General features: G+C 34.2%; 3 protein-coding genes across 3 annotated transcripts; all 3 read right to left on the minus strand.

Moving 5' to 3' along the window:
* Nucleotides 1-974: 974 nt before the first annotated feature.
* On the minus strand, nt 975-3,713 carry LOC140839820 (serine/threonine-protein kinase PCRK1-like). Its single transcript, XM_073206778.1, has 5 exons — nt 3,551-3,713; nt 2,468-2,869; nt 2,023-2,283; nt 1,806-1,928; nt 975-1,675 (listed from the first exon to the last, which is right to left on the minus strand). Exons 2-5 carry the CDS (start codon nt 2,840-2,842, stop codon nt 1,181-1,183), a joined length of 1,254 nt encoding a protein of 417 aa, XP_073062879.1. The 5' UTR covers nt 2,843-2,869; nt 3,551-3,713; the 3' UTR covers nt 975-1,180.
* Nucleotides 3,714-5,777: 2,064 nt separating this feature from the next.
* LOC140839821 (adenosine kinase 2) lies at nt 5,778-9,740 on the minus strand. Its single transcript, XM_073206779.1, has 12 exons — nt 9,527-9,740; nt 9,010-9,063; nt 8,737-8,783; nt 8,592-8,623; nt 8,400-8,501; nt 8,237-8,301; nt 7,511-7,587; nt 7,328-7,425; nt 7,155-7,225; nt 7,000-7,066; nt 6,735-6,918; nt 5,778-6,214 (listed from the first exon to the last, which is right to left on the minus strand). Exons 1-12 carry the CDS (start codon nt 9,607-9,609, stop codon nt 6,072-6,074), a joined length of 1,023 nt encoding a protein of 340 aa, XP_073062880.1. The 5' UTR covers nt 9,610-9,740; the 3' UTR covers nt 5,778-6,071.
* Nucleotides 9,741-11,956: 2,216 nt separating this feature from the next.
* LOC140839822 (3-isopropylmalate dehydrogenase, chloroplastic-like) lies at nt 11,957-16,597 on the minus strand. The gene is made up of 7 exons (XM_073206780.1): nt 16,346-16,597; nt 14,772-15,092; nt 14,523-14,684; nt 14,374-14,448; nt 14,080-14,189; nt 13,938-14,010; nt 11,957-12,346 (listed from the first exon to the last, which is right to left on the minus strand). Exons 1-7 carry the CDS (start codon nt 16,511-16,513, stop codon nt 12,155-12,157), a joined length of 1,101 nt encoding a protein of 366 aa, XP_073062881.1. The 5' UTR covers nt 16,514-16,597; the 3' UTR covers nt 11,957-12,154.
* Nucleotides 16,598-16,734: the final 137 nt, after the last annotated feature.

Consider the following 16,734-nt stretch of genomic DNA (forward strand, 5'->3'; position numbering starts at 1 on the left):
TTACATTCAACTACCATCATTCAGCAAAAGAAAATTAAAATCAATATTTTTTCAATATAAATAAATACATAAATGTGTGTGTATATAATCGAATATTCGGATCGGGTATGAGTCAGATGTTACTACATCCGCCTCCATTTCTAAACCCAAAAAATCTCTACCTGATTACCCGTTTATTTAATCGGATAAAAAATTCTCTCCATATCTTCTTCCATTTGAGTCATATATCAGATTCTTTGTCCAATTGGGAGAAAATTAGCATCCCTGATTATGGAGTCAGAATTTTCGTAAAGGATCGGATAAATTATTTTCATCCATTTCACGAGAGTGATGATGAAACGTCGAACAAGATGTATCTAATATCACACCAGCACTCCAGCAAAAACCGATTAAAATTGGAAAAAATACAAATAAATGGTCTTAATTATGAATGGATGAATAACATGACCAAAAATAGAAAATGTACTAATTATATGACCAAAATATAATTTTTTAGAACTTTATTGATTCTAATGAAATATTTGGTTGCAATTTTATGTATTAATTATTTATCTCACATTAATCAAATCATTAGTTGTTTATTTCATGTCAAATAAATTATCGAACTAAATTACTATATTATCTTTGAGTGAGTCTCATGTGAGACCGTCTCACGGGTCATAATCCGTGAGACGAGTCAACACTATCCATATTCACAATAAAAAGTAATACTCTAGAGTAATATTTTTCCATAAAAAGTATGCATAAAAAGTAATATTTTTTCATGGGTGACCCAAATAAGATATTTGTCTCACAAATACGACCCGCGAAACGGTCTCACACAAGTTTTTACCATTATCTTTTGTATCTTCTTTTTATTTATATACATCATTTAATGAAAAAAAAACGAAATTAGAATTTATTATTTTATTTCAAATTAATCAGATCAAATATATTATTATTTATTCAATTATATTTAACATCCTAATCAAATATTTAAAAAATATATATTATCGATTAATTATATTATGATATTCTACTCCAGATTAAAGAATGGCCACTAAAATGCATTCCTGAGCGTTTCTATATTGAATACACAACTCGGCAAGTTTATTTTTTCAAGTGTTGAAGAAACCCATGCAGTCATTGTGTTATACGTATTCTCTCGTGTAATACAAGGACTTGAATGCCTTTCTCAATGTCAAGAGACCTTCCTGAGTTTTGATAAGCACGCACTAATCAACGATCCGCCATCTCGAATTTCGCCTCTGCTGCTAGCTTCCTTTAACTTTTTCATATGATCTTTATTTTTCAAAGGTAGCAGCGGACTGGCTGTACCAGCAGACGTGTCCACAACCTGTCTAACCATTTCAAGAACTTCGCTCATTTTCGGCCGTGTTTTTGACTGTCTAGCCAAGCAACGGTTGGCCACGAGAGAGAGTTTGTGTGCGGATTTAAGGATTTGCTTCCCATCAAGTCTCGGATCCAATATATGCTTAAACTTCTTTGCATCTGATACGTATGGTTTCACCCATTCCAAGAGCTTCTGCTCACTTTTGGGACGGTTTCGATCCAGTGGGCGTCTGCCTGTAATGAGTTCGTATAGGAATACACCATAGCTCCAAACATCAGTCTTTGACGTGAGGTGGCCAGTTCGTACGTATTCGGGAGCTGCATATCCCATGGTCCCAACAACCTGGTGATACATGATTTGTCATTAAGGAAGTTTTGAACTTGATAAAAATTCAATAGTAAGGCTTCTTCTCCGAATTTTTTTTATTTGATCCAACTCCGATAACAGAGACATAGACTGGCATTGGGCATACCGCAGTTGATACGTGAGTTAGTCCCTCTGGAGGTCCCAAGCGAGCCAACCCAAAGTCCGATAGCTTAGAATTCCACTGCTCATCTAGGAGAATGTTCGATGATTTGAAATCTCTAAAGATGATCTGGATACACACAATACATATATATATATATAGAGTGAGATATTTTAACGAGACAACAGACAACAAAATATAGAACTACGTAAACATAAATGACCTGAAAATCCATTTCCTCATGAAGATATGCTAAGCCTTTGGCAGCATCGAGGGCGATCCTCAGCCTCATAGTCCACGAAAGGGGTGTTGTTGATTTAATTGATAAATGGTCTTCCACGCTTCCATTAGGCATGTATTCATAAATCAGGAGCCGTTGGATTCCTCTTTCATCATCCTCGGCGCAGTAGCCAATGAGCTTAACGAGGTTTGGATGCTCGACGACGCCAAGAACATTAACTTCTGTCACCCATTCTTTGTGACCCTGTTAAGTAGTAGTGGTGAGTGCTTGTTCACATTATACACCAAGTCCCAACAACCACCATTCACAATATTCACATTCTAAGATAGAATCGATACTGGGATATACAGCACTGATATTGCCGATATAGAATAGATCAATAAAACTTCAGATTAAATTTACAAAAAGTGTGTGAAAAAGAACAGACCTGCAACCCTCTTTTACCGAGTTGTTTTACAGCCACTGCATGTTTCTTGGCTGGATCTTCCGAGCTCTTCATAATGCCCTGATAAACAGACCCAAATCCACCCTCCCCAAGTTTGGAAGAGTGACTAAAACTTTTTGTCATTTGTTTCAGCTCTGGAAAAGTAAACACCCTGAGACTATTTGGTCTCTCGTACAAATTTGGCAAATGAGTATTGCCTCTAGACTTGGTGTTAGGATTCGATTCACTGGTTGAATCAGGCCCAGATTCAGTTTGTTTCCTCTGTTCATGATCGGTGAATGAGGACTGAACCGAATTCAGCCTTGGAGTCTGTGGTTCGTTATTTCTCCCTCTATTGAAGAATTGGCAGCACGTCATGGATTTATATGTTTGTAGCACCACTCCCTGAAAATTCAGGGAATAATTAATTAACCAGATGAAGGACACAACTTCAGAAACCAGACAGAATATCCGGCAACAGGCCACACATTCAAAAGATTATATCAAATAACATGACAAGCAAAACAGAAATCAAACAGAAGTTCTGGTTAGCAAGATGGATCCAACATGGGAAACAACTGGGATATTGCCCCTTTTTTCCAAATGAACACAAATGTCTCCAGGCCAAAAACCAAGAGCATCCCAAGCTCCATTAACCAAAACTAGCTGCACTAACTGCTGCACCAAGCATCCGTCGCATGTAAAAAGTGTAAAAGATGAACCCGCGACCACCGATCGAAGCACTTCACTTCCTTTCTTGCGCGTGAATATAGAAACAGTAAACAGTAAATCTTTTTATGGTAAAAGTGCGTTTGAATCACCAAACAGAAATCCCAGTAAGGCCCATCCATAATTCTTCTAATTAAACTAATTTATCAAAATAAACCAGAAGAGGAGGGGGTGAATTACACATAAAATTTTCAGATTTTCGACAGTACCATCGTCTACAAGCTCGAAATCTATGAGATAAAAATAGCAACTCAAACATAATAATCAAGATTATGTCCTAAACTATGCAAAAGATCACGAGGAAAATCCAAGAACATCAAACTAAATTCTCTAGAACGTTTCCCTAGAAGATTGTACCTTTTGTCCGTAATCCGATGATGTCCGGAACTAGGATTCTCGATGCCTTTAAAGCATGTAATAAAGATTAGAAAAATCAACCGTGAAAAAACGATCGCAGCAGAAGACTATGGCGGTCAGCGAAAATAAAGTCCACGCTACAACTCGCTCAAAGTTTGTCTTTGACGGATTATTTCATCCTACCCTTGCAGCAGTGTCTGCAGGGGTATATCCAAGGGCCAGAATTTTTTCTGGCCTAATTTTATTTTTTTTTAATTTTTTTTTCTCCATAAGGTGAAATCTCAACCACTCATATGGGGTGTGGGCACTACCCACACACTCATAATCGAACTAACCGTCTTTGACGCAGAAAAAACCGATCCTGATCCGAAGAAATACAAGTCAAAAAACTACAGTATTGTCACCACTAATATACTTTTTCCAGTCTATGAGTCGTACAAATAGATGTCATATAGCTATTTTAAATTAAGAAATTTTGTTCATAAAAATAATGCGCAATAATGATTGAATAGGTACGATTTAATGAATTTTTATTTGTGAGACGGGTCAATTTTATCAATATTCACAATAAAAAGTAATATTCTTAGCTAAAAAAATAATATTTTTATGGATTACCTAAATAAGATATTTGTCTCACGAAATACGACCCGTAAGATCATGTCACACAAACTTTTGTCATAACAGTATTCATAGGAATTTTTCAAAGAATCGATTCCTATATCTATTATTTAGGTTTCAATCATGTTGGATATGTCGTATGATTATCACTCGTCGAGAATAAAATAAAAATAAATTGAATAGGGTGTGACATATCATTGTGGATATTATGTCATGTATTACGAATACGTTTTGAATTTTTATAAAGTTAATTAATTGTATTGGTGTTTTCACTTTTAATGTCAGTTTATATAATAACTATGCTTATTTATAATATTTAGAAGTACCAACATCCATCTATTCGCCCAAATCATTAATTTTGTAGATAGGGAATGAACCCAAAAAAATGTTTTGATTGAGAATTTTTCACTCGATTTCCCCTTATTTAAATAACTTTTTAAGGTAGGACTAATGGGTCAAGTCAAAATTGGCTAAAACCTAACCTCGGCAACGAGGGACAAAGGACTAGGATTGGTGCACATCATTGTCCTAATCAATCATTTTAATTTCAAGCTGTTGGTTCCAATAAATGAGACTGAGGGAAGCTATAATTGTCTAACTTAACTCGTGGAAAATACATTTTTTTAAAAAAATATCATAAATATAACTTAACATACTCCAAAGATAGATAATTTAATATTCTTGTCTTCGAATTTGTTTTTTTCGACATTTAGCGCGACTGGGTTTTTTCCTTCCGAAGCCAACTCTTGTACGAGAATTGGGCGATTGGCTGAGTCAAGTGATCTTGGTATAGAAAGAACATTGGAGACGGCAGAGGTGGTTATCGATAGAACCTCTCCAACTATCAAATTAGTAAAACCAAAAACGCATGTTTACGTCTTTAGGATAAACGAATATTTGATTTATGCACAAATTAAATTTTATCATAAATATGCCAGACATATTTACATATGTTGAAGATGGATTTTTTTTTCCTTCTATAAGTCTTTATTGTGCATATCTTGATCTAATTTGTGTGTGTCTATATTTCAGCCGAGTCCATTTCACATTTGAGAGGGGACTCATCTTTGTAACGCGTAAAACCATGGTCAAATGGAAAGAATTTGTTAGGACCTGGATATTAAATAGTATCTAAATTATTGAATCCCGATTCCCCCTTTTATTGGAATCTAGAATCACAATAATCGATTCCAAAGCTAAAACCGTCGAGATTAAAACTATTATAACTTATAAGAGCTAAATCAGATTAGGTAGTAATAATTATATATAAAAACTTTTATGAAACGATCAAAAACGTATAACGCTAGTCACTACTCCCACTGGGGCTAAGAAGTAAGCCCCACAACCCAAAGCGGCGAAAAACAAATAGAAATTGCTACAAAACCCTGCTAACGGGGATATTCCTTCACAAGTCAATTTTGTGAAACAAATCTTTTATTTGGATCATTTATAATAAAAAAAATTACTTTTTATGAAAAAAACATTATTTAATATTGTAAATATAAACAAAGTTGATCCGTCTCATAAGATAGTTATCCATGAGACCGTCAAGCGTCAAGAGACTACTATAATTATGTTTCTCTTGTTCAATGGTACAGCGAATATAATATAATGAAAGCCGTCAGAAACACACATTTATTACTATAACAAACAATATTCTTGATCATTCGATAATGTTAAGCCACTTGCAGGTACAGAATACAGATACAACCACAGAATATTAAATATGAATTCCCTCAAAAAATAGCGGTAAAGTAATGTTATTAAGCAAAATCTTACATGATTTTGAGGCAGTAAAATCCCTTGCAAACAAGAACTCATGCCTAATATAGGAATATTAGAAGGTGATGATTTTCTGAATAATCAAAATTCAAAATAGTATCGAGGGTGATCAAATGAAATTTCATTCAAAATGGGGCTTCTCTGGGTAAGTGCAACCGGACCTCTGGATGATCACATTGGCTGCATAACAGCCTGCTTTTACACAATCTGCTATGGGTTTCTCCAAAACCAATTGAGACAAAAATCCACCCACGAATGCATCCCCTACAATATTCACAAATGCAAATTAACACCACTCTAATCTCATGCAACACGGGGTGGACCCAGAATTTCATATTAGGGGGTGACTTGCAGTTTTAAAGATTTTAAATAAGTATACATAAAATTCTAAAAAAATTAGATTGCCCCCTCATTCTGGCTGTAAGCACCCTATTTGCACCACATGGATCTACAAGTTCTGGCATATTGATCAGATGTTAGCACTCCAATCAGTGAGATATTATCAAGAGTTGATTCATATTGAGATAACAAAAGGTCATTGGAGTAGAAGCTAACTGGCAGTCTGATCATCTTTGAAGGCGGGATGGACTCCTCAAAATTCGAGAAATTTCCAAGACAACTCTAATATGTTGTTACCATGGTCTTAGACCTTAGTAAATCACATTTTAAACCTTTAACTATGATTTGGTTGTAAAAACTGAATTTTATTTTTTTATATAAAAAAAAAACTGAATTTTTAGTTACTTTTTCGCATCAGATGCTCTTAAAAATAGAAATCACAGACCTGCGCCATTGGTATCAATGAGTTTCTCTTTAGGCAGCAGAATTACAGGGTACAACTTCACCTTCCCATCCTCTGCAACCACAACTGGATCTGCACCTTGTGTGATAACAGTAATTCTTTTGTGTGTTCCAGATGCCTTCGGCAGCTGGGAAATTTTCAAAGCTATTTCCTCAATGTTCTCCGTCTGTTAGTCCACGCTCAACATGCATAAGTCCATAGTATTAAAACTCATCACCAAATCTGGTGCAATTGAATGAATCTTTACCTCCCAGCCATGAACTTTAGAGAGAGTTCTTGCTTCTGTTTCATTTCCAAAAAGGAAGTCCACATATCTGAAAGCCAAATAATGGCAGGCCCTCAATCAATGTCTCTTCTTCTTAATAAACTATGTTGTTAAGAAATTGAGTAAATTAGCCTTACGGGAATACTTTGTCTTGAACATCCTTGAAGAACTCGCAGATAAATGGAGCAGAAAGGTTCGTCGCAAAAACCTACACGTGCATGAACTTTGAGAAGATTGGTGCCTTCATATTGGTGCTGTTAATTACGCAATAGCATTAGGTGAGCAAAAAACTAATTATCCAACTTCTAACCTTGTTTTTAGCAGCTGCATGCTCAGCAACAAGTAAGATAGACTCAGGGGAAACAGTGAAAAAAAATCCAGCAATATAGAAGAACTTGGCCTTTTCCACTGTTGAAAGATTAGACGAGTACTTATATGTCATGATATGGACAGTGAAACATGGGAAAAATAGTACTCATTATGCAACACATACCCAAGGCCCAGTTTTCTGGTCTCTTCAAATGATCAACTTTGTAGCAATTTGCAGCTGACAAATTGGCAACAAGTGATCTGCAATACATTAACCATGATTTGTTAGCCCAATACATTCATCAACTTGGGCGATGAAAGTTTGATACAATTAGGAGTATAAAATTAGGGGAGGTTCTGAGAAAAGGATCCGCATTAGAATGAGCGCAGAGGGAAATACAAGATGGGAAAGGAGAAATGGACAGATGGGGGCAGCGAAGGAGGACAGGGCAGGTCGCCACCCAAAGGAGAGCAGGATGGGGATGCAGGGGATGGAAGAGAGGGGCTCACAACAACTGGAATTACAGGGAAATTATGGGAGATGGAAAGAGAAGCTTTGCTGAAGAATAAATATGCAGTTCTAGGAAATGTATATTGCAAGGTATAATTTATTGTATTTGAGCTGTCGGAGGTCAAACAAGTAATTTCGGCATAATTGTAAATAATTTAGAAGTAGGAAAGTAATATTGAGACAATTGATCGGTGTAATATATAGTGCCTATCCCCTTCTCTTTTTTATATGAGCACACAAAGTGACACTCAAATGAAATATATTTAGTACATTGTAGAACTTTCAGAATTTTATTTTGTCAACGAGAACACAAACATTAGATAAACCAAGAAATATCTCAACAAAAATAAAGAGAAGAGGAACCAAGATCTCAAATATATAAATATATAGAAGATCAACCTTTCACCACCAAGCACACACACACCACAAGTACCAGTCGCAGATTCATCTTCATGATAATGAACCTAACACAAACATAAACATATGTGTTAACACTAATTAGTTTTTACAAAAATGATGATAGTGATTAAAAGGTAACAAAAACAAAAAACAAAATTCTAACATTGACACCCGCTAGTTTTGCATTGGCCTTCATTTCCTCACCAAATTTATCCTTTCCAATGGATCCCATGTAACTGGTTGCACCAGGAATTTGAAGCATCCACTGCATGAAAATTTAAAAATATCAGCTAGTGACAACTCGAATTGCCAAATAGACAATGATTATCAAGCCATAAACAGCAATGTCAAGGACCTGGGCAACTCTAATTGAATTTTGGGTAGCCCCTGCATTGCAAAATCATTAGTATTAGTATCACAATTCACAAATATAAGCTAGTAATATCCAACAATGTGGGCCAAGAAATCAATTCGAAAATTCTTCACCAAAGAAAACTTACCTCCAGCGATGTACTCCACTTTGTACTTAGATGCCATTTCATCATACCTGATAAGCACATTGAAAAATAATTATTTTCATACCTGATGAAATAAACAGAATGAAATCCTTGCAAGCTATTCTAACCTATACTCAGACGTATGATTTGTTAATACCAATTATGTTGGTCCTTTCTCAAATAAATATGGATTTATAGATCTCATTCCCGCACAATCTTTACAAGAAAACGAATCCCTAAACCAGGGATTCGAATAACAGCATTCAAAGTACTTACATAGGCAAGTGCTTTTCCTCCGCAAGAATTGCATTGTTCAATTTAATATCGTATCTGCAAAGAAACCAATTCAACTTCAACGCCTACCAAAAAGCTCGATCTCATAATTTTAACTTAACGCATTGAATCACGAATAGAAAATCTCAGATCTACGCGATAAAGATGATAAAAAATGCAATCCAGCAACAACAACGCATGCAAGCATACACATTATACAAGCAGATTTCCACATGCACATGTGAAAGTTCATAAAAATGCAACATTAACAACATAATCACATATCCAAGAGATAAAAATAAAAATGTGAAAAACTAAACGAATTACAAAGCCGCAGCAGATATACAAGCAAACAAATTTATTATACAAGCAAAATTTCGACAATCACGCAGATCTGTGAAATAGCCAGCCAAAAAATGATAGAAACATATATGAAACCCCAGATCTCAAGCTCAAACAAGCATATGAATCAAAACTAAAACAAATGCACGCAAAAAAAGAGACAAAGTCAGGAAATTACCTGTCCAAGAATTCCTGATCCACCACGGCGGAGATATCCAAAAGCGGATTCCCCATTCCCAATAGGATTCCTTCGTGCTCCATTTCTACTCTTTGCGGTTAAATGGAAATGCGCCTGATTTTTGGATTTGTCAGAACGAATATGAATGAAAGGCGTGGGGCTGGTGTGCGAAGGTTGAAACATATATATACACACACACACACCAGTGAAAAAATTTAAAATAATTATTAAAAATATTTTTAACATTTTTTTTATAGAATCTGTAAATTATTTATTCAAATATAAAAAAATTTATACCTATATTAGAATATGTGTAGATTACTAGATCCGCAGTCATTTTGGAAATTTGGGTGATGGGTGGGTGAACTATGCAAGGCGGGCACAGATTCTCTGTAACTGAGATTTCATTTCAGTTCACAAATACAATTAATTAAGGTATAATTTGGTACATGGGATAAGAGAGAGATTGATAAATAATTTTTTAGAAGGATAAATTATCCATAATAGAAGCTGTGATAATTTTAATTTAATGATAAAATACACTACAAATGACTTAATTACCCTCAATTTATAAATATTTTTTTTATAAATCTATGCTACTAGGTAGAAATTAAAATCAAATAAATATTTTATTTATTTTTATATATTATATAATATGATAATTATATAAATGAATTCGAGATAATTATATAAATAATTTTTATAAATCTCAATAAAATTATTAGTATCACTCGATTAACCTTAAAAATTGATATTTGACTCGACTCAAAAAATCAAGGGCTCAATTATCATATTATATAATATATAAAATTAGGTAAAAATAAATAAATCATGCAAGTACTATCGGCACATGAACATATAAAAAATATGAACTCAAGCAACAACTTTGAAATTATAAAATTTATTATGATAAGGTTAATTTTGTCATTACAATCTAATATATAAATTTAATCGCTCTTATTAAAATCATACCAAACATTAAATATAATATCCTACATCTTATTTATCCTTAACTTATCCTTATATTATATATCATAAGTTTATCCTATCATGTGTACCAAACTATGCCTAAGGCTACCATGCGAATGATTTAAACAGTGGGTGCGTGAGAAATTTGATGCACCGAATGTAGCGTAAACTTTCCCATTTGATTCCGTCGGCTGGTTGGTAGGTAGGCTTATATCAATTTGCTCGGTAGGTTAGGCCAATGCGGGTGAATCAATTTTCTTTTTACCCATAGGTAATAGGAATATATTTCTTTTAAATATTTGTGGTCTTTCTGATATACGTCATCAATCAAATATTTTTCTATTCAAATATCTCATATTTCACAATAAAATATCACACCAACCAAATATTTATGAGTCACACTTTCACTTTAAATAATATTTTATTTTCATTTACATAAAATCATTTCACCACTTTAATTACTTTAATATATTATTTAGTATTATATTTTTATTGAAATATAAAATTAGAAAGTTTATTACAATTATCTGTATGTATGATTTTTTTGTGAAAGAAATATGTATGTAGGATATTGAAAATATGAATTTTAATTTCTTAAAAACTTGTTTATTTATAGATTAAAATTTGAATATTACTCAACGTTCTAAATCCAATATTTTTAATTGATCAGAGAAAAAAAATGCACAAAAAACGTTGTGCATATTTCATTCAATTGTCATTTATATTTTCACATAATAATTAAGTAAATATTAAGAAAAGTGAAAAAGTAAAAATAAAAAGAAGCTCGACGCAAGCTGAAGAGCTTCACCCAAGCTCTTCACTTCTAAAACTCGACCCTTGAGTTTGGGTAGAGCTCGACCTAAAAAAAAACTCAACCTAAAAAAAACTTTGACCCATCTTGCACCAAAAAAGAGCTCGACCCAAAAAGCAAGCGATGTCCTAATTGAATTTAGAATTCGATATCTTATTTCAAATTTGTGATTTTAGTATTAGTTATGAATGATCTTACAATCGAATATAATTTTAGTATATTTAATTTAATATTATTTTTTACTTATTTCTGAATTAGTTGATGATCATGTAAAATTTATCAAATCAAATTTAAAAATAAATCTAAAATTGAAACATACAAGCATAAATATTTTTTTCTCATTATAAGTTATATTTATTTAATTTTCGAAAAGTAAAAAAAAAAATTAGAGCATAATAAAATCAATCAGCCTGAATAATTTAGCTAACCAATTTGTCAAATTCATAAACTTGGTTTAAGTTAGTTAATTAATCAATTAATGTAATATGATGTCGCCGTCGTTCACCAACCACATGCAGTATTATATTTTTAACATGTTTCATGATGGATTTTATTATCTTATTTTTCTTTAATATTATATATCTTTGATTTTTGGTAATTTTGTTTCTTTTACACTGTAAGAATTACATGTCATATAACTTATGTAATAATATACAAAGATATTTTACAAATAGAAAATTAATTCAAAATTCATAACTTCTGCTTCATATGCTATATATGAAAAGTGATGTATTATTCTATCCAAGAAGTGATACTGGTGGAAAATAGTTTCTGCAAACATATCGAAAGCAACAAGAAGAAATGACATTTTGTCGGAAAAATCAAATGTACATATGCTGAAACACAGCTCAGAGATTATCACAGATTGCGTTGGTGAACTCTGTTGTTTTAGATTTACCACCGAGATCACCTGTTCGGTACTTCCCTTCAGCAATGGTCTTCAAGACAGCATCCTGGATTTGATCAGCCTTGTCATGGAGATCCAGATGCCGCAACATTGTGACGGAACTCAAAAGCAAAGCAGTTGGATTTGCCAAATTCTGCATTAATTTTAGAATAAACAAAAATGTAGCGCACAGACATTGTCACATTGAAAGAAAATTCAAAAAGAAAAAAAAAATTCCACCCGGTATCCCCCTTGACTTCCCAGAAATTTGTATTCAATTATGCTCATACTCAGAGATATTTATCAGAACATGTGCTCTGAAATCAATTATAGAGCAGTCTAAACATATATGGCTACTAAGATGATCATGGGGATCAACAAATTAAAGAGATCTCAATCTTTATCACAAGACCCTGCTTCCAGCATACTACCAATAAACCTGCTTCAGCAATTTTTTGTTCTAGGTCATTAATGCTACAAGAACTCCGTAAAATTTGACATCAAGCAAGTGTTTTTCTTCTGATTCAACAGACAAAAATATCATAACACTTGCTCACACAGAAGGCCAGTCCAAAACACTGCACCTAGATGAATAGCGCCCATGTTATGGGTAGATTCGAACACATGTGAACTCAATACTTAAACCTCCCCAAGATGAGTTCTTGCCCACTATAACTGCCATATAATCTCCAAAAGCACATCCATATACAGGCATATATATCTAGCCAACAGATTTGACAATATTGGTTCATAAAGATGATGGTATTTTCCAAATGGTTTTACGACACCTGCCCCGAGTGAGTAAATGGACTTAACATGTAGTCATAAAGTACCAAACACTTCGCAAGACGGAAATAAACCTAGTGAAACATCAAAATGGCAATTGAAAACATAACGACAAGGTAATGCTTCCATCTCTCTAGAACATATTATCACGCTCCAGGCCCACAAGGTAATCAAGTCCGTGCAAGTGAGACTATGTATAGTACCAGCAACTATTTAACGTCATTCTTTGCTTCATAAAATGGATTAACACAAGTTCCTAAAATGTACCATTGAATGCTTTTATACATCCATTCATTTTTACACAAATATTATGATATGGACAGGTATTGCAATCAGCTCCTGATAGACATGTGATGTCCTTGTTGCATTCATTCACATTCTAAATCTGCCCCTAAAGACATCTAGATGAGCTCTCTAGGCTAATAGCACGCCTGGTGTTATCTATGATAGCATTATATTATGCTCTAGTCCCATGTTGCAAGGGTCCATGCAAGCGGCACCAGACAAAATGATTTCTATTAGCAACTGATTTGTGTCCGTTTTTACTTTATGAAAATGTCGAACACGAGCTGGCATAAGAATCCACTGCCACTCCTCCTAAACAGATTCATATTGCCTCCAACAGGCTAATAGCACTCCTGGGGTCATCTATGGTAATATTTTATATGCCCCTAGGCCCATGATACGAGGGTCCATGCCATCGTGACCAGACAAAATGATTTCTCCTAGCAAATAGTTTGTGTCCGTCTTTACTTCATGAAAATGTCTAACACAATCTGGAAAAAGAATCCATTTCACATCCTCCTAAACAGATCAATATTGCCTCCAACACTACAATATGCTCACTAACTAAATAAGACGGCGATAATTAGGAAATATGACTCATATGTACACAGAAACAACTGGCTTACACAACCTTGCAGAATCAAACGAACATAATGAGTTGCTTTGGGACAAACCTTTCCAGCGATATCAGGTGCAGAACCATGTACGGCTTCGGCAAGTGCAATACCTCCCTCACCAATATTACAACTGTCGAGGACCAAGTCAGGTAAAAATATTCACGATAAACATTCTACAAATGTCAGATATTGCATATACCTGGGGGTTAAGCCTAAGCCTCCAATTAACCCAGCACAGAGATCGCTGATTATGTCACCATAAAGATTAGGCATCACTAGAACATCGAAAGAGGCTGGATTCTTCACAAGCTGTCATCAGGAAAAGAAAATAATTAAGAAAAACATTTAAAAAAAGTAAATTTTCACCACACATTTTATGTTTTTTTCGAAGAGCAAACTAATGGGTTCGGACAAATTTTTATGCCATCTCGGTTGTAATTGTTTCCAAAGTAATCCAAAATTTTTAGAATCCTTGATATACAATCCTTCATACCATCATACAACAATTGTCAATCACGACTTCTTCGTACACCATGTCAGGGTACTTCTCTGCAATCTCTCTACAACACTGCAATATAGAGAAGAAATTTACTAGGTGAAAAGGGAAATAAATAGAATATTTGCATGTATATGATGGCAGACCTTAAGGAAAAGACCGTCAGTTTTCTGCATGATGTTGGCTTTGTGTATCGCAGACACTCTCTTTCGTCCGTGGGTCTGGGCATAGTGAAAAGCATACTCTGCAACTCTCAAACTTGCTTGGCGTGTAATGATCTTAAGACTTTCAACAACACCCCTCACCACCTAGATTGAATCGAAATGAGCAGGATCAACGTCAAAAGTACATAAGCATTCTTTTGAAATATTATGCATGCACTGTGTGTGGCTTACTTGATGTTCAAGTCCACTATATTCTCCTTCTGTGTTTTCACGAATAGTTATGAGATCTACATCATCATACTTAGTCTTGTATCCAGGTAGACTGTAACAAGGTCTCACATTGGCATATAGATTAAGCTCTTTTCTAAGGGTAAGATTAAGAGACCGATGACCTTTTCCAATGGGTGTCGCCATAGGTCCTTTTAAACCAACTTTATTTGTTCTCACAGATTCAAGACTTTCCCATGTCAGGAAACTCTGAGTTCTTGGATCTACATCCTTCCCCACAAAGTGTTCTTCCCATTCAATTGGCACATCAGCAACTTTAAATACCTGAAATTTAATCGGATGTTTAATACAACTAATAATAGACACGTGCATTGCATGTGAGTACACATAATCAATTTATAATTTTTGGATCATATTAGTTATAACTTATAAGTTCTTAAACTAAAATCCACCTCCTTATCATTTAATGAAACAAAATAACAAATATTAAATAGTGTGAAGCAAATAAATTATTTGAAATCAAAATTTCAACTTTGTCCTTTTATTCAAACTTTTAGGTAGGTAGTAGATAAAAGACAAAGGAGATGAATACTACCAATATCAATTGTGAGGAGATTGTTTATTGTCGCAATAAAAACAAACAACATTTCCATCGCCATAAGGAGTTCAAACTTCAAGACGAGAAAAAATAGATAACGAGGAATTGGAAAGAGGTTCACTCTCCATTTCACAGCTCACATGGTTTTCTGAGTCGTCAATAGGAAAACATAGAAATACATCAATTCATGCAGGGTGCTAGAAAAGAAGTTCACCATTCATTAGGTAGCAGCATAATCTTACAACTAGAATAATTAGCAATTCACAGATCAAGAAATTAAATTATAGATAAAAGAACATGAGTATGATAGCCAGATCTCCATGGCATTCAAGATCACAAAATCAAGACAATATAGAAAGCACTATAGCACTCATCTCTCTGGATATATTTACCGCATCAGTCTTGCAAATTATCATGTTAACTCAATATATATATTCTAAGAGAGATTATTAATGGAGAAACATTTCACTTATTAGTCGATTAACCTCATAGAATTCTCTTTGATTATGTTCAGGATAACAAAAGATGTGAATCTGAATATTGCTTTCCATTTTGATTCGAACCCCCCCAAAACCATATATTAGAAGAACACCCATCTATCATTATTGGGCCAGTCATAACATCCGCTATTGTTGTACCAGTCATGCATTTCACACATTTTCAGCAAATGACATGGTGCCATCAAATGAATCAATCCATAGACATAATCAGTGGACATGGTTTTGAATGAAGAATGTAAACTAGGGGATTTAATAATGTAAGTGTAAACTAGGGGAATTAATAATCTAAGTCAATAAGATTTTGAATTAGAATCTAGCTAGCCACAAAATATAGAAGCAAATGAACGTATATTAAAGTGAAATGAATCCTCTCCCTCCTTCCAGAAGCCAAATCACATTCTTTTCACTGTTCACGTCAACTAAACCAAAAGTACCGACACAAAAAAGAAAGATACTGCAAAAGTTTCATGATATGTTACCTGTTTGACGGATTCAGCGATCTCAGGGCCGATGCCATCACCAGGGAAGAGAGTGGCGCGGATCAGATTGGAGTCCGATGAAAAATTCCGATCGAGCAAGCTCCGGTTGGAGGAGATGATTCCACTGGCTCGGCTTCGAGCGAGTCGTCTAAAGATTTGAGATGCCATTTGCAGCCGCTAACCACAATTTGTCGAACCTCCTCAGTGAAAACTCGAAAAAGAAGAAATCGTAATTGTTTTTTTGTTTTTTTTTTCAAAACATAAGGTTCCCTGTTTTGTAATAGAAAATAACTAACGATTGTACCATATTTTTATAATTTATTTTATTTATATTTAAATGAGAATCAGAATATATAATTATAAAAAATAATAAAAAACAATACTGTAAT

This window comes from Primulina eburnea, chromosome 8 (assembly GCF_022965805.1).
Source record: "Primulina eburnea isolate SZY01 chromosome 8, ASM2296580v1, whole genome shotgun sequence".
NCBI lineage: Eukaryota > Viridiplantae > Streptophyta > Magnoliopsida > Lamiales > Gesneriaceae > Primulina > Primulina eburnea.

Bases quoted from the DNA above. Each gene is read 5' to 3' on its own strand.
- LOC140839820 (XM_073206778.1), bottom strand. From the start codon at position 2,842: ATGACGTGCTGCCAATTCTTCAATAGAGGGAGAAATAACGAACCACAG. The intron at 2,284-2,467 runs GTCTGTTCTTTT...ACTACTTAACAG, and splicing joins TCGGTAAAAGAGGGTTGCAG to GGTCACAAAGAATGGGTGAC. The intron at 1,929-2,022 runs GTCATTTATGTT...GTGTGTATCCAG, and splicing joins ATGAGGAAATGGATTTTCAG to ATCATCTTTAGAGATTTCAA.
- LOC140839821 (XM_073206779.1), bottom strand. From the start codon at position 9,609: ATGGAGCACGAAGGAATCCTATTGGGAATGGGGAATCCGCTTTTGGAT. The intron at 8,502-8,591 runs GTCCTTGACATT...ATTTTCATGCAG, and splicing joins ATTCAATTAGAGTTGCCCAG to TGGATGCTTCAAATTCCTGG. The intron at 7,226-7,327 runs GTTAGAAGTTGG...ATGCACGTGTAG, and splicing joins ATGCAGCTGCTAAAAACAAG to GTTTTTGCGACGAACCTTTC.
- LOC140839822 (XM_073206780.1), bottom strand. From the start codon at position 16,513: ATGGCATCTCAAATCTTTAGACGACTCGCTCGAAGCCGAGCCAGTGGA. The intron at 14,685-14,771 runs GTAAGCCACACA...GATTCAATCTAG, and splicing joins ATAGTGGACTTGAACATCAA to GTGGTGAGGGGTGTTGTTGA. The intron at 14,190-14,373 runs GTATGAAGGATT...TCCTGATGACAG, and splicing joins TTGACAATTGTTGTATGATG to CTTGTGAAGAATCCAGCCTC.